Raw genomic sequence first — 22,669 nt, 5'->3', positions numbered from 1 at the left:
CGCTCCCGGCCCCGCTCCCGGCCCCGCTCCCGGCCCCGCTCCCGGCCCCGCTCCCGGCCCCGCTCCCAGCCCCGCTCCCGCCCCTCCCGCTGCCCGCGCGGCCGGCGGGGACGTGCCGCCCCCCAGCGGCCGCCGGCTCCTCCGCCCTGCGGGGCCGGGACACATCCCACGTTCCTGCTCCTTCCCCTCCTCCCGCCCTGCCGGGGCCACAGCTCCCGTCCCGGCGACAGGCGCTGCCCCGCACACGGGGAGCCGCCGGAACGCGGGGCTGCAGCCGTAACGCGTATCGCTTCCCATAACCTTCTCCGGGGCCGGTCGGAGTCGCCTCCGCACTGACCCGAGTTCAAACTCTTCCTCCTCCCACACAACTCTGCGATGGAAACATCACCTCGGAGCTGATCCTGCCCGCCAGACAACCGAGGGAACAGTTTACTGTGACGATCATGCACGGATCAATGTGTCAGCGCCATTGGGAGGAATACTTTGATAAACTGACTTTGATCAAACACACGGCCGATAAGTGCTGTGGCATCAGGTTTTGCTAACACTCTCCTGCAATCGCTCCTCGGGGTCTAAAGGTTCTTCATTCACTAGTTACACAGTAACCCCTCATCAGCACGGTGTGGTGAAATGTATGTGCACCGATATAGTTCTTGGTTGCTCTCCTATAAACTCAAGCAGGATGACAGAGGTTCCAGTTGCATCTTAAAACCACAATAAGGAAGACCGGGTTTTCGAGCTGTTTGGTAACTGATTAACCAAGTCCTCAAGGCTTCACCAAGTTTTACGGTCACTGTGGGTCTATTACTGTCTGCAATCACCTGTCTGCATTTATCGACTTGCCAGTATCAAATGTATATGCACATGCCTTTTAAATTCTACCCAATTATAAAAGAAGCCAATGTTACTGCATAGTCTTATGCTACCCACTGACATGAGCAAGGTCAGAACTTTACAGTTATTTTGATACATAAAAAAGTTATTTTTTGTCTTCTACTATAGATAGCTGTTGCCACACTAGTTCAGAAATGATGGAAAGATGTGGCAGAATCAGCAGCTGTTAATTAATTGTACAGGTCTTGACTATTTTTTTAAGAGTGGCTTCCAGACACAATCTGGGCTATTCTTTCCCCAGGAGCTCAAACCAGATGCATACAAATTAATTTTTAGCCTAACTCACAGCATGGCTCGTTGAGTTGGATAGCGAGCATTCTGTGAAACATCATCTCAGATTCCAACATTTCTCTTTTGCCTATTGAAGCCTCAAGTTTCGCCATAAATTACTTCTTATATAAGTAACCCTGAATCCTGGAAACTTAGAGCAAATACTACACTTTTATTCCCAAGTTCTGTTTGTTGGGGTTTTTTAAGTGGTGACTGTGCAGCGTTCAGATGTCCACTGGACCCAACTCGGCAGCTCAGCTCTATTCACAGCAGAGTATTTAAACTCAAGAGAGCAGCGATCGGCTGTGGGGCACCGCAGCGCCCAAGCCTTACCCTGCCCGGGCTGACCCCGATCCCGATCCCGATCCCGCTCCCGATCCCGATCCCGTCCCGGCGGGAGCGCGGGCCCGGCCCGTGCGCGGCGGTGCTGTGGCGCCACCTGGCGGCCGCGCAGCGCACCCGCGGGCCGAGCGCTCGGGCAGCGCCGGAGCGACACCGAGATTTGGGGCTAAACTGCGCTCTGACACCGTCAGGTGCACAGGCTGAAAGCAACCAGGCGTTCATCGGGCATGTTCTTCTTCCAAGGACACCGAAATGACGGCGTACAGGGCCGCACATCCGTGCTGTGGCGGGCCCAGCCACACGTCCAGTCACAGCCCTTGTCGCAGCCCTCGGCTATGGGAAGGCAACACAACCTTTCCACATCACTATTTATTTCTAATGTCTCATTTTCATATCGAAACCCAATTCCAGTTCGCAGAAAAAAACAACATTCAATGTGCAACAAGTTTTTTTTGCGTTTTAGACACAGCAAGACCCTGGAGCAGTCGGAACAGTCCCTACAGCTGCCCCCCTGGTGAGAGCATCTCCCAGAAGCGAGGGCTGCAGCGCACAAACACCTCTGGTACCTTCCGAGGGCCCTCACGCTCCTCGGCTTTCCAGGACCTCGCTTTCCAGGCCTGCTTGCAGAACAAGGTGGTGGAAGTAAAGATGAAACTGTTCGTTTGCAATGGAACAGCTGCTTCGTTTTGAATACAGCTCTGCTTCATTTTAGAGCCATTTTATGAAAGTAGTTACTTGATTTAAAGGACAAAAGAGGTGTGCAGAAATCTAACTAATGCTGTTTCAATGTGCAAAACAAGGTTACTACCACAGTGAAAATCCTTGTCTTCCTCCAGAGAAAAATGCAGTAAAATTTAAAATATACTCTAAAAATTGCCATAAACAAAGAAGTCACGGTTTGTTTTTCTGTTAGAAACGCTTAAAGGTTTTTTAAAAAGCATATTTATTTCATCAGTTACATGCTTCATCTTGAAATGAGACCAAAAAATACCTTTTTCTTGGTATTGAGATACAGGAGGTAAAATGTGGAACAAAACAGAACTACAGGTGGCCTGCACCTGGATGAATGGAAAATATTAAGTTTAGCTGCTTTACTTCCTACAGTAGCTGTAATAAACAATGCTCATCTGAATGAAATTAGCAAATGCATTTAAAAGTCTTCCACTGCACATCCCGTAAAAAATAAATCAATGCACAATTTAATAAACAATGCTCATCTGAATGAAATTAGCAAATGCATTTAAAAGGAAAAGTCTTCCACTGCACATCCTGTAAAAAATAAATCAATACAAAAAATGTAGTTCTAGCCTGAATGCTGAAGGTACTGCAGATTTCCTGAAGTCACCACAGCAATCCCTGATTCCTTGAATATTACTGGAATACAGTCTCGCTGCCCATCCAGTAATGTGTGCAGCTCCCTGAGGATGAAGTTTTAGTAATTTACTTTTCCAGAATTTCATTTTTGCAAGTGTCATCAGGCTTCAGCAGATTTAATATTTTAAGACAGACTGATACTGTCTCCTTTTGAATAGCCAATCTTGTGAATTCTGGAGTTCTGGAAAACTCTGGAAGTGGAGGTAGAGCTCCAAGAAGGTGTTCAATGCGGTGGGCTTGGTCCAGTGCTATTCTTGACAGATGATTAAGCTCCCCATGATCTGGTAAGGTGAGGTGAGTCACTGATACAAGATGTAAAAGGTGCTTACTCAGTTGTCTCACATGAGTCAGCTTCTCGGCCCAAAAATTCACTTCCCCTTTATCAAACAGGGAATCATCTTCTTCCTTAACAAAAAGAAAACCAACAGTGATTAGAAAATGACTTGTAGTTTGATAACAATGAGAAAATAATAAAATATATGAAAAAGGAGATATATAGAAATAATGACTGAGGCTGTCATAGAACAGCTTTTTATATGAAAAACAAAGTAAACATTCATATGCCTTTTTTTAAAGGTTTGGGAAAACACAGTAGAAAGGTTCCTACTTTGCCAAAGAAATTTTACCTTCAAAGATCAGGCAGTTATGGCACAAGTCTTGGGAAATAGTGGAAGTAAATAGCAGCCCTAATCCTTCACATGTGCTTGCCTTCCCCTATGAACCAGTATTATATTTCACAAAGACCTCTGTAAGCAGTATGGTAATTTGCTATATCATGGAGCTTTTTGACTGGATTAAATGAAATTTACATCAGTCAGTGAAACATCAGAAATGCACACCTAAACCACAGACTTAAGAAAAGATTCATGATCTATTTCATGGGTCATATTAATTGCCAACAAACTTCTCAAAGATGTAGCTGCTCCTGTTCCTTCCGGTTTACCTTCCAGCATTGACTTTTACAGTCTTTTAAAGACAAAAAGAACATAGTATATTTATAAAGTAACAGCCTTTCACAGAGCCAGTGTGGCAAAGCTTCACAGAAACAATCCTGAAGTCAATGACTGATGCAAGCAGGACTGTTTCATGTGTTGTGCAGAACCAGTCAGATGGATGATGGCATAAAGTTACCAAATATTTAAATGCCATCTCTGGGAAAGCCAGCCAAGAACACTGGTCTTGAATGCCCAGATGTGCCTGGCACCCCCAACAGCAATTTAAATTCAAGGGAGGCCATCATCTGCAATAATACAGAATGTAATTACATTACAGCCTCAAAATGTTTCAGTCAACAATGCCTGGTGAAGTAACTCTTGATTTATTTAAATGTTTGCTTATTGATCTCTTTAATTTTATGCTGGTATTACCAGGAAACAGACATAAAACTCTTTTCATTCTAAATAATATCCATGTGAATTTTTTAAAAGACTGTAAATCAGTTAGTACTGCAGTAGCAATTATCAGGTTTCATCAGATGAGACATTTCATGTATTCCTACCACAAGACTCCAGAACTATAGTGCTTCTAACATGCTACAGCAACTGGTTGTTGAAAGTACCATGGCAGAAGTCTCCCCATCTCTTTGCAGGTCGCTGTCTCCCAAAAGCCACTCCAGCAGGATTGGGACACCGGCATGGATCTCCCCCCACCGCTGCAGCAGCTCACACACTATGCCAAAGGCTAAGTCCAGGGCCATTGGAGCATTCACTATCCTAAATGCAAACTCTGTTGAGAGAAAATATGTGTAAGAATATAGAGCAAGACTGCAAACATTTTCAAATAAAATCAGCACAAAAATGATTTCTTGAAAACAGATGCCAAACTTACACAAACACATGCAGAATGATAAATTATACTGCAAATAAATTAGATGGATGTTTACTTCTGTGCCACTTGGGGCCTTCTCTCAATTCCAGAATAATACATAAAGCCACTGAAAATGCTGATGCTTAATTTTTTTTGTCTCCTGCCCATGCAGTGACATTTATTAATCTGGCTTTAAATATACAGATATGTCTCTTAAAAACATCTCCACACAGTCCTGTCACTATTACATGGTGACTATTTTTGCCAAAGAACAGCTATGCCTTAGATCTCATGTAACATTTTCACTGGAACTCAAAACCTACAACACACGATATGTTTTTAAAGGGCTGGGATAGAAAACGAGTAATTATTTGGTGTGTAATCTCTTTATATATAATAAGATATACATACACACACACAAGTAAGAGAGATCAGGCACGAAGACAGGCTTAGAAAAGATGTTTGAGAAGAGAAAGGCAGACACTGTTTACGACCCCATCACAGAGCTATATTTATACAGGTTTTGGCATCATGCCAGTGCTGTACACAAAGCTATCATCCACACAGTATTTGTTCCCTGAACTTCCTCCCTGCTCTCATGTGGGGAGATGCTGATTTAACTCTCTGGGTCCTAGGGCGGCCTTTGATAACAGAGTATATAAAAATGCCACAGGTCTTGTGTGTCCACAGGTATGAGTTTCTCCACTTGTAACTTTAATGCAATTATTTTTTTTTTCTTTTTAAAAGGGCTGCAGGAAAAAGACCAGAAGAGGAGAGCTAGTGGACAAGACTCTTTAAAATCCCTATTACTGTAAAAAGGATTTTGGCAAAATTAATCCATGTCCATAGTCACCAGCAAACTGAAAAATGTTCACTGAATGGTCTAAGTAGTGGTACATAAGGACATGCCATTCTTGAAGGTGGTAATTTGGGAGCAGACAACACAGCAGAGTCAGAATTTGGTAAGAATCCATACAGATATGGAAGGCACACCTTACTTTTTGTGTGTGATTGTATTTAAGCATTTCTCCTGAATGAAGGTGGTAATTTGGGAGCAGACAACACAGCAGAGTCAGAATTTGGTAAGAATCCGTAAGATATGGAAGGCACACTTTACTTTTTGTGTGTGACTGTATTTAAGCATTTCTCCTGAGAGAACAAGCATCTACACGGAAGAGGCACAGCGGTGCAATCAAGACTTCTCCCTCACAACACACATTCAGAGCTAGAGCACAGACCCCCGTGCTGTAACCCCTCCCGAGGCCTCAGGCCAGCTGCAGGTTTTCTGGGGTACACTGGCACAGCAGAGAAACTCACATTAAACACCAGGATTAGGCAAATACACATGCCAAAGAGTAAGGAAACATCTAAGGGCATAACAGACCGATGGAAAGATGAGTACATGCACTTGACAGACCAGGCAATGTACTGAGGACATTGGGGAGAATGAATTAGTATTTGAGATGATGAGGACAAAGGACCATAATAAGGAAGGGAGTGAAGGAGAAAGAACAGATGGTCCCTTCTTTATCTTGGAGTTAGATGAGGGTAAATGGAAATCTCCTTGAACAAGCAACAGGAAGGCAGGCAGTCAATCTCTTAGTGACACTAATAATGTTACGTACACAGTTTGTCTCTGGCAGACAGCAAAATCAAATGTTCAAATCTGTTTTCTTCATGTCAGGAATTATCACATTATCAGGACACCCCTGAGTTTTTTCCGTGAGGGAGTGCTTGAGAAGGGGTGTAGTGCAACATTTCCATCCCATTTATTTTAGGTATTGGGGGTTTTAGGTATTGTTTTTGCTGACGCTCCTTTGCAGGAATTTGTTGGGGATTTTAATTTGGTTTTTTGGGTGTGGTTTTTTAGGTTTTTGGGTTTTTTGTTTTGTTTGTTTGCTTGAGTTTTTTAGGGGATTTTTTTGTTTTTTGGGTTTTTTTTAAACCCTTGGTTCCCTGTTACTGTGCCCCATTTGGTACCAGTTTTATACTCTAAATAATGGACACAGTGGTTGTCGTCTTTGTTTTGGCTTGCTTAGGCTTAGATAGGAAACAGTTTCATTCAAGTGCCATAGGGACCTCAGCAATACTGGCAATCTTCAGAGCTGAAAAAACAGAGATTAAAATGGAGTGTGGTGGTCTGATCCTGAAACAAACATTCTGGTTATGAATGCTTACAAAATGCAATATTTTAAATTCAGCTCTTTTGAATTCTGATTATATTTTTGAGTTTTATGGTGATTCCTGAATGCGTATTATTATAAGTATTTATATAAGGCCTCTTCCTTATGACACTTTATTTGTATTTGAATATTTAGCAGATTAGGTGATGCTGGGAGCTAGAAACCAAACATGATGCTTGCTGAGTTAGCTGTTGCTTTGGAGGACCAATTATAGATAGCACTGCCAGTTCTGGGGCCTCTTTAACATTTAGTCTCCTTAAGTATAAATACATACAGTGATGCTCTCTTTGTGAATGAGAACACTGAACTGCTGAGAAATGCACCAAGAAATAGATTGGAGCCTCTAATTGTGGTATTACGTGACCATGCGAAAACTACCAAGAGGTAGCAAAACAAGTAATGCTGAGGTTCTGCTCAGACTGAACTTGCTTGCTAGCAGTTTTTCAACAGCATGACACAGAAGAAAAGGCAGTTTTGTGGTCACAGAGTATAGCAGTCTAGTAGAGAATCCTACAAGTTATAACAAAGGAAATAGCACGTCTTTTTTTGTTGCTGGTTTTCTTCTTCAAACTAAAAAAGATTAAAAAATATAGGCAAAACATGCAAAGGATGTGTAGCACCCAGGAAAAACATGAAGATCCTGAACATACCGGCCAGCTTTCTGTGAACTGCAAATGCCATTTAACTGATCAACAAAACTTGTGTGTCAGTTCTGGTGCTGAGACTAGAGAAAACAAAGCAACATCACTTTGATAACACTAAAACTTAGGGTTCCAAAATCTGGCTAAGAGTCTTCCTACTTTGCAAGGGCTTTGTGTTACAGAAGCTAGCATAGCAGCATCTTGGTACTTCAGGTGTTCACAGAGACTCAACAACATACCAATGTCTGGCAAATGAAGAATTTTCACTTCCACCTGCTCATTTTGTTGCACTCCTGCAGAGTATCAGGAATAGCTCCATGATTTCTGAAATGCTCCCTCAGCTGCTGTTACTTACAGAACACCCTGATATTAACTGACTTTGATACCAGTTCATACAAATTTGATGCTAGAATAGTTCAGGATTAGATCTGTGGACTGTCAATGCTACAAGGATAATGAAGAGGTATAGCATATATCCAAAAGAAGTGAATTAACTCTCCTAAGCCTGGAGTGCTGAAGTAATGCAAATGGGTAACAGCAAGCAAAGTTACATAGGTACCCATGATTTAATAGGTAAAAAACACTTTCACAGGGGGAAGATGTTTTATTGTTTTGATGACCCCCAGCTCTAAAAGTAACTGCCAGGGATGCTGTAAGCATGCATAGAATCTTTGAAGATACCCACAAAAGATGTGTGTCTTCTCAAAAGAACTGTACGGTCTTCACTGTTTACAAGAAGTGCTCCTCACATCATCATCTGCCTGCAAAGGCAGGGCTGATCTTCAAGAAGCCACATATTACACATGATGCTGTGTTTGTGACTCATGCTGTGACTTCAGAGAGTGCTCTGAGCAAGAGGCAAGTTCACCATGGGCAAAAAGGGCAGGTGGCTCCCCTTTCACCACAGCCCCCAAGGCCCCTGATGCTTACCTGGGAGCCAGCTCAGGTACTCTGCTGATCACCTGGTAAATTAAGGCTCAGAACAGCACAAAAGGCATTTGGCATGCAGCTCTTGGCGTGTGGGCTCTTCTGCTTGGCTGGCAAGCTGAGCTGGCTACCCTGCAGTCAGAACTGGTGTAGCTGGGGGCCGGGGAAGGGAAGATCACAGGACAGCAGGAGGAAGGAAAGAAGCCAAAGGGAGAGCGAGACCTCCCCGTTCAGCAAGCTGCTAGCCCAGGTCAGCTATCATCCCAAATATCCCCATCAGAGCCTTGCAAACAAAATGCTGAGGTTATTTAAATGACTGAGTGTTAATAGCCTTTCGCAATATAACTATTTAAAGTCACTGAATAGAAAAAAATTCAAATAGCCAGGGCTCACAGCTGATTACTGCCAGAAGAACTAAACCTGCAAAAACCAAACCTGAAGATGTAACTAGTGCTCTAAACTGAAAGTACAGCAGAGCTCCTTCCACAGCAGTTCTACAGACTATCAAAACTGTGTTAAAAATATGAGTTTCTTTAAATTTGAAAATGTGCATATGTTCCAACATGCAAAAACATCATGAGCAAGATAAGCATCTTACTAAATAAGCCACTACAGGGGTTGAAATACCAAAAAAATTCTCTATGACTAAAAACAAGTAGTTACAAGCAGAATAGCTAATACTACTCATCGAAATGAAAAATAAAGATAAGAATCAGGTAGTACATACTTTTTTCATTTTGAGGAATTGAATTTTCATAAAGGGAAAGGGGTTAAGTACTGCAGTGTTTTGGTCTTTGTGAATCCGCCCACATAAAAATTAGACCTCCCACATATACATTCATATAGTCCAAAAGCTTTGATCATGCCAGATGTAAATATTTCTTCTAGTAGCCTATTACGTGTCCTCCAACTATACAATTGTTCTCTGTTAAAGCCTCTGTGATATTATGGGGAACTGAAAGGATGTATTAAGAGCATATACACATATTTTATGGACAACCATGATAAAATATAGGCAAAGGATAAAAGTAGAACATATTTTTTTGCCTAACAAAGCATTTTGTAATTTTTATACTGCAAATTGTTAACTGAAGTTCATTCTAGATCAAAGAGCAATCCAATTTTTGTAAACATATACTGGGTTCAGAACAAACAGAGAATTGAATCTGCAAGGAAGTTTTGTATAACAGCTCAGAGATAAAATCTCACCAAGAACAGTGTATCAACAGTAGTGATGTTTTCAAGGAAAATATATAGGGTAAGTTCTTCAACTGAAATTACATAAAGTATTTTAGGTAGACCATTACCATCTGAACTGGTAAAATATTTTTTACTTTCTTGTACAAAGTGCTGCCCATAAAGTTATAAATATTAGTACATCACTATCATTATGGTACCTCATAACACCCTGGTAAAATGAGGTAGTATTCTTACTTCAGAGGGAAGTTGACAAAGGCATGGACCTTTAAAGCAACAAAGATCATTGAATGATTGCTTGGCAAAACTCGGGATTTATCTCATGTTTTCTGATACATCACTGTAAAAGATGATGAGTATCAAGCAAGGTATCAGGTTCTCATCCAAATGATGGCAGGTTCAGCATCACAGTCACTAATACCTGTAATATTAGATTTGCAAATGGAACATTTCACCTAATCACTAATCACTTCTTTGTTGTATAAAGATTGTCTTCCTTTAGGTGTTCAGTAATAATCAAGCTTATTCTATTCTCAGAATATGAAATACAAGAGAGCTGAGTGAGGCAGTGCTGCAGATATATTTTTTACTTAAAATGCTGTGTTTATGTATGGCTAGACTTCATAAAATTTAAAAAGCCTTCAAATTTAAGAAAGAAAAAAATCCCATTGGCCCAACCCAAGAGTTAAAAGAGCTGGTAAATAAAGTGAGGCTAGAAAATGCATTTCCTATGTTGAAACACATTCTACTTTGAGGTAGGCAGGAATTGTGCAACTCCACAGCAAGACAATGCATAGGTGTCACTGAACATGCAATGCTGCTACTGAAAAAACAGCAGGGCAGAATAAAAGTAACTAAAGAGGTGTTCATACCCACTCAGTCTCACAATATCGCCCTTCTGGGCACTAGGATTAAAAGAAGGCAGCTGAGAAGCAAAACAAAAGAAAAAACCCTAAAAAAACCAACCAACAAAAAAGAGAAATAAAATGCAGAAATGGTAACTGTTGCATCTGGATGGTTGGCAGATGGCTCTTGCAATTGCACTGTGTCAATTTAAGTTACAAACATCAAACTTTCCACTTTTTAAAATGACCATTTATGTAAAATCTAATATATAAGCAGATTCCTTTTCATAGTGTTTCATAAAATCAAAGGCAATTAGATCATTTCTATCCTCTCGAGACATACCATTCCCTAGATGACGTACAACTGCTTCATATGTTTTCCATTTCCCTGCCTGAGTCTGTTTTATAGCTGTGCTTTTTCAGGATGGCTTTAAAAAGAGGCCCTTCCTGACATCACGCAACACGATGTCAAAACACAACACCATTACAAAACAAACTAATCAAAACTAATTTCTTAATAGTTGCAGTCCCTGAGTAGAGCGGCGGTGATGCTGCTCCCAGCTTTGACTTTGATTATAAACAGATCTGAGTTAATAACATGTCTGATTAGCATGGAAACTTACAGCTCAGGGCTGAACAGAAAATTAAAGTCCCTTCTTGTGCAAAAGAGCACACACATATTCATCATCTTTTCAAGCCCTTTTTTGGAATGTGAACTGAACAGTATTTTTCAATTCAGTAACTACGTTATTTTTCCTTTTAAAACATATATATGTATGTATACATAAGATTTTCCCATGTAAGCCTAAGCCATGAGCTATGCTCCTGTACACGAAGGGTTTTATTACAAAACAACCAAAGCTCACAGATCTGTCAGAGGAAATGAGCATTTGGACTTTACCTCTTACATTACCACTTTTGCAGAGCCTCCCCCCTCCAAGCCATGTTCTAATTTAAACAGCAAAAAGACAGTATCCCCCTGCCTAAACTCATTAAACTCATGCTTTTCCTTTTTGTAAGGTAAAAATATTACTCCGCTAATTTTTAAAACACTGCCAATGAGAATATGCTGTTTTTTAAACTCAAATTATGTATTTACTGGAAAAAGTGAAGGTAAATACAGTTTCCAAACTAGTATCAATGACTAGAATTAAATGTATAAGAAGACTCTTGTTACTGGCTTGTACCAACTATACAGAAATTTTTGCTTAGCACTGATGAAGGTTACTGAATGTGAAAGAGCTGTATGTTACAGCTCTGTTGTAGGAACACAGGAGACACATTTACTTCTGTATCATAGATGGAATTTTAGAGTGACATCTGGGGAATGATGGTAAGAAGCTTATAATTTAAAGGATAAAGGAATAAGGAAAAAAGGGGTAATGAGTACAAAAAAACAAAAAAAAATTCGTATAATTATTATAATTATTCATATGATTTGGGCTGAACAAAAAAAAAAAAAAAATTCGTATAATTATTATAATTATTCATATAATTTGGGCTGAACAAAAAAAATAATTTAAAAAGCAAGCTATTTTAAAAGCAAGCTGTTTTCTTTGCCTAAGAAAGGCAAACTTTCCTTTATTGCTATGGAGCCACAGCCATGACCATCAGAGCCTGCATGAAGAGCCTATCAAGATCTGTAAGCTGCTGTCCTGTTTACTCATTCACAATTAAAACACTGATAAGAAAAAGTACATTTAATAGATTATTCACATGAACATTCTGTTTAACATTTACCACTTCCAGACTCCAGCACTGAGCACATAAAATAATTTTTCATGTATTCTTTTCTAATTTTTCAAGCATGACCTTTACATAACAGTGCCACTGAGTAATTAATAGAGCTAAATGAAGCACTGTCAGTAAATAATCAGTAGGCAGTCTTTGATGGATGAGCTGATTCTAATTCAGTCCATTCACTTTCAACTTTAATTAGTGGCATTGTATTCTAGAAAGCAAACAGTTCCTTCATCCATGTGATGATCTAATGTTGTGTAAGTGGGCTGACAACAACTTTTAAGGTGTTGACATAAATTTGGGAATACAAAGTAAAAAATCACAGTACTTACACATTTTCTATATAATATAATTCATAAAAAAGATATAATATAAAGCTCCCCCTGCAAAACCCACTGATTTTAATGAGTTCCAGACACACCAGTAAATCTTGCTAAGACAATTGTAAGTCTCAGTGCAAAAGTTCTCTCTCCTCCTTCTTTAATTAAGCCAATTCATGTGAATTATTTAGTGCATCTTGGTGAATTTTCTGCAAGACACAAAAACAAGCACAAAAATGCTATTTACACAAGTACTGATACAACACTAAACTATTTTAGTGCTGTAACTCTCATTCTAGATGCAAGCTTGACTTAGCTGATAACAACTGCTAAGGAAACTGCGTTTTTGAATTACTGGAATTTAGAGTAATTTTAGATTACTGAAAAATTTTCTGATTTTCAAGGTCTCTTAGATTACAACATGTTTTGCTCTTGTTCTCTGCTTTCTCCTAAATGTTAGTTTACATTGGTATTTCTCATCCTTCTTCCAGCAGTTCTCTCTAAAGGGTGGAACAAGGCAGAGTTACAAATTCCTGCAAAGCATGGCTATTGAGCACATCTGAGCAAAGGCACTTGCTAACTTACTACAACACATCTGGTTCAAGTGTATGTGGGACTTACTGAAGGCAGGTATTTTTGAGCAGAATAGCAAAAAAAAAAACAACTCAGAAACCTCTGTAACTCAGTTTTTGCATCACTTTGGATACCTTCTATAAAATGTTATAGGGGGACACTGTTTTTAGGATGGTTTACATTTAATTTTTATCTTTGTTTCATATTACTTGTTAAAGAGGATGGCATTCAAAAAGAAGTGGCCATAAAATTGCTCTTATAGAAAGTGTCATAAATCTTTTGTATAATAATGTAAAAAATATTCATACTACAGTCTCAGCTTCTTTACTGGCCAATTTCCTAAACCCCTTTCCCTCACCATGTAAGAGAATATAGTTAAGGAGCAAAAGCCCACGGAAACCATTCACTATATGAATGCCTGATGAAAAAAAAGCCCAGCCACACTTACATGAAAAGCTTCCAATACAGTCCAGATTGTCTATTCTTACTCAGATGTCATCTATGGGATGAAAGGTGTGTAAAGAACAGCTCACATTATTTTTATCTTTTTGCTGATATATGGACCCAGATACACAATGCTATGAAAATACAAATGAATTTGCAAACGGTCTGAAATGTGAGAAGCTACCAGGACCACAAAACATTCACACTGCAGGTGCTAAGTACAAATGACCAAGAGAATTTTCTTGCTTTTTTCTGTCGAAATCAAAACACTTACCAATGTCTACTTGCAAACTGCTTTCAGTGCAGTAGAGTGCATTTTAAGTTTTCTGACACTCCAACAAAAAAAGTCAGCCAGGCTATTGAGCTGCAGTCATACAAGCAGGCAGGTGCTGTTTATCCTATTCAACAACTCAGTGATTACAGGTCACTTAGGGGCAGTGATCTGAGGAGAACTTAGGGGCAGTTCCCCTGCAGGTGTATAACAGGTAAACAGCCCCAAGTCTCAATCCTGAATGGAAAATATCTATCTCCAAATAATTTTTCAAGAGCATTTTCACTCCATGAGAGAACCACTGGCTCTTTTCAATGGGAAGACGATGCATCAGTGATTTCACTTGAGAGCAAATTGGTTTTTGCCCTTTCTTTCAGAAATACTCTCTGAAATGAGATTACACCCACACATATTCCTCCCTCTACTACCACAAGTTTTGATTCACATTAAAGACGTACTGATCCTAACCATCCTGTTGTGACTGAGGCATTTCTAGAATCAGGACTCTTTCTTCATTCTTTTGAATTATGTTCACATTAAAGAGATCCTAAGGAGTGGTTCACACCCTTTTCCCTTCACACAGTTCTTGCCACCTAGGTGACTTCTGGATTTTGCACCTTCAGTGACCCAGGACACCTCTATTTACATGGGCAGGTCTACACCTCTCCAGAAGTCGCATGACTTACTTGTATCTCTCTGACTGAAATACCTCAGGCTCTGGCATTTCCATACAGCTGTAGTCTGAATGTGTTAACAGCCAGCTCAGGATTTGCTAGGAAACTTCTAGCTGTCATCAGGCCATTCTCTAGCAAGCTCCAAGGGACTTGGGTAGTGTATCTCCATCTCAGATATTGTGGGGTGGCTCCCTGCAACTTCATCTGCATCTTCAGCAGATGTGGCATTCCAGAGGCCTTGGTATGCTCAGGTGGATTAGTAAATAGTAACATGGTCTGTATGAGTTACTTCAAGGACTTTGACCAAGTAAATTTATGTAAGAAGCAGGAGCTGCTTAGTTTTGCATAAAGTGTAAATATATACACAAATTCTTTGACTGATAAGTAGTATTCAGTCAGTAATCAGAGTTCTTCAACAGTAAAATCTTCAACACAGATACCGATATATTTGTCTAATACAGATTTTACATTTATCTTTTCCATTTCCTTCAAAGTTCTCTGAGGAATTGGTTTGTGCCTCTTAAACTGAGAAGGAATAAGTGCTGAGCGCTCTCCCCAGTGTGTTAAATGGTGCACAAGACAAAAATTAAAAGCATTTGTGTCTCACATAGTAATGCAGACATGAACTATGCAACAGCAGGGACTTCCCCATCACAGGGAAGAAATCTCTCTTTCTGTTCTCTACACATTTAATACATGGCTTTGAACCTTTCTTATTCAAAATATTCCACAATATTCTAAATAGGCATGGAAGACAGAATGGCTAAGTAACCTGGGGCTCTCAGTCATTCATCGTGATATGGAGCACTTCATAAATCACTTATAACCATGTGCACAGAAAGAAGGAATGGCACTATCTATTCTGCAGGAAGAGCAGACAGTCATGAAGATTAAAAAATCTTGACTGGTTTAAGATGTCTGATCTGAGACATTATGACTTGTTTCACTGAGGAGTCAGCAACCCATAATGCTTTAATATTCAAAATGCACTTCCCTCAGCTGTGTGTGCTCTGAACTCCTGCAAATCATGCCTGCAAGGTATCCAGCTAAGCATTCCGCATGGTGACCTCCTTTCCAAACTCTGCTTGGAATGACTTGCTTACCTGCACAGAACAGCTCTCTGGGAGAGGCAAGGACAGAATGCAAAATCACAAGGTCAAAACTAAATAGCTTTGGCATGTCTCTTCTTGTGATCCTGGTCTTACTCTCTTTATCACATTCAATTTGCAGCTGAGGTATTAGGTGAATTTCGTAACATTTGGATACCTGACCTTGCAATCTTCCAAATATCCTCGGTGTGGGGAAAGGCTGGAGGAGGAAGATGGCAACATATATGTATAATTTGCCAAGCTCCAAAAAGAAAAAGAAATATATACCTTCATCATTTCAAGTATCTAAACACAGTCTGGACCAGAACTACCTATAGCCACAGCTGCACAATCCTGAGGCAGTGTTCCAGGCACTGAGCATCCTCAGTAGCCCTGCTTGGAATGCAGGTAAGCATTTCAGGAGCAGAGACATTTAAGCTGCTTTGTGAACACAAAAATCTTCAAAGGTTTTAGCTTTCAGGCTCCTTTCAATCTCTATTGAGAGAGAAAGAGCGTGTGTGTGTGGGTGTGTGTGTGTGTGTGTGTGTATACATATATATGAAAAGTATAGCATTTTACAGTACTATTTCTCAGTCAAATTTGTACATATTTTACCAAAAATGCATATCCAAAGCATACATGTGTAACAGTATTCAAAGAAAAGGCCTTCAATTTTTTCACAGCCTGCATAAATATAGTATATATCCTCCTAATTTCATATGTAGAATCATGTTTACATGAAACCCAAATAATTAAAGTTTGCAAAAAATACAGTATAGAAAAATCTCAGTACCAACTAGTAAGGATTGACACAAGTAGTTGAAAACCAGAATTTTATAATGAGGAGTGTTAGGCAATCCTAATAACAACAGCCCGTCAATGCTCCTTAAAAAATATTCACTTCACACAATAAAATTTACAAAGCAAATTACAAAGAGACAAATGAGACAGAAAAGCAGAATGATGCAAGTTTAGAGAGGTCAATTCAAGATATGTTGAAAAGGTGAAAGAACCATGGAGAATGAAATATGAGTGCAGGTAGAGAGGAAGGAAACACTCAGTGCGCAGAAAAAAATAACAGCTCTAGTATATTTTGTTCAATCAGACTGGTAATCTGAAAGAATAAACAACATCAAAGGGATTTTTTTCCATTTTTAAACAAAATAAGGAAATCAGGAGGCAAACTTCTGTGTATGTGTTTCCCACTATAACTTGTGAGCCAGTTTCAATTCAGTTTGACAAAAAAGGATACAGGAATATGAAACATTTTTATTTCTATGAAATAAACAGCCAACTGGGCAAAGAAAAGAGACCCTACTGCAGTCATGCCTATTGAGTGGATGAAACTTGAATCATCAGACATGAGAAAATCCACTTACCTCTAAAACAAATCCATTAAAAACATCACCAAACCTAAGCTTCCTTCACTTCACTGCTCAAGGAACTTTTTACCTTTTTTTTCCTTAGTAATGCCATTTGACGTTACAGTCCACATTGTGACTGAAACATGTATCTTTAACCTGAAGACTTTTTCTGTCTTTAACATCTTATTTTTCCATCTGCATATTTCAAATGAGTTTCCTTCAGCAAAGGCCACATTCTACTTAACCTTGTCACGGCACTAGGTGAGCCTTAATCACAAACTGTGAGAATCAAGCAAAACCCCTAATCTGGAGAATTTACCTCTACCCTGTGACAGCCTTTCACAGCGGCACACAGATGACCATGCTAAAAACCAAAACACATTGCAAAAAAATGCAGCTAAAAAACAAAGGCTGCCTGTATTGCCTCTACTCCTATGAATCTGAAATGAAACCACTATTGAGTTCTATAGACCAGCCTAAAATAATTCAGTTTGTGTGTATATAAGTACTAATTCACCCTTGAGATCATTTTATCCCTAGGCTTCTCCCTACACCCACTGTATTTGAACTCCAAGATCTGTGCTGACCTTTTTAGGGGAGCATGAGGTCACTGACTCCAAAGTATCAAATAATCTGTATTTTGGTATATACCCTTAAAGACTATTGCCCACCTGAGTATGATCTTGTCTAATTAAACTAATCTACCCAACACACATTGCTTTCACAGAATCCTCACAGCTGGAAGGGACCTCTGGAAATCATCTAGTCCAACCCCCAAGGAGTTTGCTGTTCTTAAAGACTATTGCCCACCTGAGTATGATCTTGTCTAATTAAACTAATCTACCCAACACACATTGCTTTCACAGAATCCTCACAGCTGGAAGGGACCTCTGGAAATCATCTAGTCTAACCCCCAAGGAGTTTGCTTTAGGGGATGGAAATCAGTATTGCAAACATCTTTTCTAAAAGAAAGATTTTCTTCATTAACACAGGTTATATGATCCTATTGCTGTTAAGCTTCAGAGAACGTGGCACATGCCTGTTTTCCTGATGTTCCTCAGAGGTGGTATGTTAGTATTCTCTATTGCAAAATGGCAATTGATGGAATATTTACATTTGGGGAATCTGAATTAAAGAAGAAAGATAGTCTGGAAATTCTGTTTTTAGTTGTGCTTCAATGCATGTACATAGGACAGCGAGCTTTCAGTTCGTATGAGAAAATACAAAAAATTTAAAAGATCTTTCTTCAGCTGTTTATTGTAAAGGTAGGTTAAATAGAGCACCTAAATGCAAGAATCTATAGTCTTGAAGGTCTACTATTATAATACATGGATTCTGGAATTAGGGAAGGTTAAGTTTGTTTGGGTAGGAACTTTTAAGTACAGCAAGAAGTCTGAAAGTGTAACTGTGGTCTTCAACACAAACATGAAATCAGCCTCTGTGTGTCTGCCCATGAGGGAAAGTAAAAGGGTAATTAACACAGTACATGAAAAAATGAATGGGTTTTACTAGTTCTGGTAACAAGATATTGTAAGTCTAAGCTTCACTGTGATCAAGCCAAGTGCATAAGTTAATCAAGACCTTCACTGAAGTATTTCTGTTAACACTTTCATCTTACCAGTGGGAATTATTTATAAAACTGTTTTCCACTGGCAGCATGACAAGGTGATCATTAACACAGTACAGACCATGTGAAGGAACTAAATTAAAAACATGCGAAAGTGGCATTACACTGGTAGTGTAAGCAGCTGCCATAAATAATTCTGCTCCTCAAGGTGGTTTCAACAGTCTTGCTCTTAATCTAATAAATCAAAAGCCCTTTATAAAAAGTCTAGTTCTCCAAATTTACATTTCTAGGTTTCCCAAGAATGTTTAACTTTACTTTCTCAAGCATGAGAAATCAATTTGCTCAACTAAGCCAGTTCCGAATTCTCCTTGTAAGTGCTCATTTGGAACTGATTATAGGAAAAAAAAAAAAAGAGACATTGAATTTTACACATCTCAGGTTTTGAAGTAAGAGCCAATTGTGTCCCACAACTGCTTCATCCCACCTCCCCTCCACCAACACACCAGGAATTAAAGTAACCAAATCAGTGGGAAGGCTGTGGCACAGGAAATCAGTAATATAATAAAACCAACTTTCATTCTAAGGTGCTGCTTTAACTCCGTCACAGGTAGGAATTATCTTGGTCATTAAAAACTTCGAGTGCTGACTTACGTGAAAACAAGGTGGTGGTTTAGGTTAGTTTGCAAAGGTATTTATATCCACTACCTCACTCCCACACACAAACACACAAATGAAAATCTGTGTGCAAAAAATCTGCTTGCAGGAATGCATCATCTCCTCATTCTTGGTGAAATACCTCTGGGATCTGAAGGGCATTCCAGCTCAGCCTTTACAAGGAACTCCATGTGTGTATGGATGTGCCTGCCCAGGGCTCTCCCAAGTCCTTCCCTTCAGAACTTCTAGCATGCAGTACTCAACTGCACTGTGCGGGAATTTAACATGCAGGATCCCAAAAATATCAGAGATGCTGGTCCATATCCATTTGGGCTCCTGCATCTTAAGCAATCTGAGGAGCAGTGGGGCAGTCACAGGCTATGGATAACCAAAGCCTTTTTGTGCACTCCTAATCAGAACAGCACACTATTTGTTCCAGCTTTCACCTGTGCCAGGTAACAAAGGATCAAAAAGCTACCTCCAACTTCCATAACCTCTAGCTGGATGCTCTGAGAAAGTGAGCTCCATTTAAAATGAAATTATTTTCTTTTAATTTGTACACAATTCCCCTTAATTCCTCCAGTATTCTTCTGTACTTTATTCCCTTTTCTCAATTGCTACTCAATGAACAATTCTTCTTGAAGTAACAAGATTTCTATTGTTGCTTGGCTACTTTTCAGTATAATCTAGCTTTAAAAATTACTTTTTAATAGTACCTGTCCTGTATATAAAATTACTCCAGTAGCCATTGTTTTTTCAAAAAGAAACTGATTGGGACATCTTTATCCTTTCCTTTATCCATAGTACCAGTGAAAGAGAAGAAGCAGTATTAATAAAAGAACTGCAGCAACTGGTCAGCAAAATAACACAATTTGTGTGTTATTTGGGCAATAACAAAACCACACAATTTGTGTGTTATTTGTTATCTGGGCACAATTTGTGCCCAGACTTCATTTTTACAGATAAACTACAAGCTACAACCCCTTGTAAGTGGAAGTTTCATTTCAGTATGTTTAACTAATAAAATTGGAGTCAATTTATTCAAACAAAACATCTGAACCTTAGTGTAACAAGAGCTGAATACAGTAGCAAAATGCCATAGAGACTACAGGCCAGCTGTTGCAAATTTCATCAATCACAGAACATCAATTACGTCTCTAAATAAATCTGTTAAAATAATATTTCACAAGTCTAGATACGATTGAAGAGCTTAATATTTTGCTTGATTATTAGCATGCCCACAATTAGCAATGTAGAATGCCAGCTACAAAAAGCAAACGAGAAACCAGAACAGCAAACCCCTACAACTCTTCCTGGCCAAGCTGTAAAAACTAGCCAATGTAGGGTGAATAGTGCAATTTCTTTTTCCCTGGCCTTCCTTGACAATCTGTCAAGCTCTTGTGGAGAATAGTACATTTGCTCCAAAGCACTGAGTCTTCTGCACTTCCAGCTTGGTTAGAGAAAGCACAAAATAGCTTTATTCAGAAGAATATGATCAGTCCTTCAATTTTTGTTTACTTCTGCAGAGGCTGATTTTGCACAGTTTACTGGCCTATTTTGCAAAATTACTTTTTCAGTGAAGATAATTAAGACTTACTTCTTCTGTAATTAATCGGGAGTAAAAAATCAAAGCCAGTTTTTTTAGACTAAAATACCACAGATCTCTCCCAGAAGTGAAGTGAAATGCTTTCAAAGCAGAAGATGATAGTCAATGGTGCTATTTTGCTTATATCAAAAGGGCACACACCTGTTAAGCTAACAGGAACAACACTTTTACACTTTTATCAGAAAACCTGGCTTCATAACCTTAGGAAGTTTCATACAGAACTGCAGCCAGTGTACTCACTCTGGCTTCAAGTCAACGCTTCTTCATTAATATTTTACTCACACACAAAGACTCCCAAGTTTAGGAGGTAGGCTGTGGATAACAAGCAGCCTTCCCTACACTTGCAACAGAAAGGAGAAAGGAAAAAAAAAAGGCAGGCAGAAAATTCAGTGATGGGTCCCTGCGCCCAAAAGTAATCACCAGAGTTTTCCGAACAAAAATATTTAAGTCATATTTTCAGCCAACTCTTCCTCTGTATCTCAGGAAAATAGTTAAACTTTATTGAAGAGTCATCATTAAAACAGGAAGTGATTGTACTACAAATGCAATTTTAAGACCTAATTACTTTCCAATCAGGTCTTCCAACAGTTTTCGTAACAATAGGAGATATTTTAAGGATGCAAAAGTAGAATGTCACACAGAACATAAATACTATTACAAAGACACAAAATATACCTATTAGCATAAAAATATTATGCAACCAGGCTATAAGTCAAATATGCTCCTGAAACAGCTCTGAATTTATTCTAGCAGAAAGGCCAGATTAATTCATTTACACTCCTAGACCTCAATTCTTTCATCCTTACAACTGGCATGTAATTGTTACCTTCTTAGAATTACTACAGAAGATGTAAAAAAACCCCAAATTACATCTTCTAGCCACAGGAAGTGTTTCATAATCTCTACCACGTGTCATTTTGCTCTCTGGAAGAAACTTCTTAAATGTGAGGACACCATAGTCATCAAGGAGTCACCAAACAGCACAGGTATTTGCCACTTATTTAGTTTTCCAAGATTTAAATGGTCATCATTACATATTTGTCTCTCCACATAAATCCTTCTCCATGCAGGTGCATTAGAAGTATCGACCATTAAAAGCTCAAAGTCAGGATCCCTTAAGCAGAAGGTTCAACACTGAACATTTTAAGGTGAATGCTGTCTTTTGTTCTGTTTGAACCCTATCTACTTATGATTCTACAATTACAGACATCTTAAGGGTGTCTATCAGTGATGTTCCCTTTCATGGATTACACTGCTCTTCAGTAACATGTGGTGCACTTCACCCTGCAGAGTGTTCTGGTCACTCCAGGCAGCACCCACTGCCTCCTTTCCAGGGCCCACGTCAGAGCATTCCCAGAATACACACACAGCTGTGTGACCTTCCCCCTGTCCTCAACAGGCCTTATCTAATGGAACTGAAGAGATGTCATCACCTTACAGTGTCTCAGTACAAAGTCCTACACCACATTTGAATAGAACATTGCAAACTGCTGCCACTGCTTTACACCTCTCCACTGAAGCCTCAAGATGTATTCCTTTTAACAGGGTATCACACAGATTCTACACGGAATTTTCTGAAAACCTAAAATTGTAGAAAACCTAAACCTAAAATTGTAGAAAATCATTCTGCAACAGGAGCAGGTCTGCTTTGCCGTGATTTTTTTCTGCTTTTGACTGTATTGCATATTTTTCATATTCTCTTCTGCCTGGATGGGTCTTGTCTATTCTGCTTTCTACTGCTTAAAGGCCATTTGGATAAATGCCTCCCATTTAAATCCTAACATTCAGCTCAAAAGGCTCCTCTTTCATAGCAGGCTTAGAAATTCTGTTTAGTGAGCTGCACATCTAGTTACCAGAATACAGTTATCAAGAATACTCACAAAGCGGAA

At 39.3% G+C, this 22,669-nt stretch overlaps 1 protein-coding gene across 2 annotated transcripts in view; it reads right to left on the bottom strand.

The window, feature by feature from the left end:
- Positions 1 to 2,732: 2,732 nt before the first annotated feature.
- THADA (THADA armadillo repeat containing) overlaps positions 2,733 to 22,669 on the bottom strand; it is a 150,919-nt gene continuing 130,982 nt past the window's right edge. For both annotated transcript variants that reach the window (XM_039698016.1, XM_039698017.1), the window contains 2 exons: positions 4,439 to 4,605; positions 2,733 to 3,285 (listed from right to left, as the gene is read on the bottom strand). In XM_039698016.1, coding sequence (XP_039553950.1) covers positions 2,947 to 3,285; positions 4,439 to 4,605 — 506 coding nt within the window. In that variant the 3' untranslated portion in view covers positions 2,733 to 2,946. The remainder of the gene's footprint in view (positions 3,286 to 4,438; positions 4,606 to 22,669) is intronic.

Source organism: Passer montanus, unplaced genomic scaffold (genome assembly GCF_014805655.1).
Source record: "Passer montanus isolate IOZ18808 unplaced genomic scaffold, ASM1480565v1 scaffold12, whole genome shotgun sequence".
Lineage (NCBI taxonomy): Eukaryota > Metazoa > Chordata > Aves > Passeriformes > Passeridae > Passer > Passer montanus.
The sequence above is the reverse complement of the archived record's forward strand: the minus strand, read 5'-3'. Positions and strand labels throughout refer to the sequence as shown.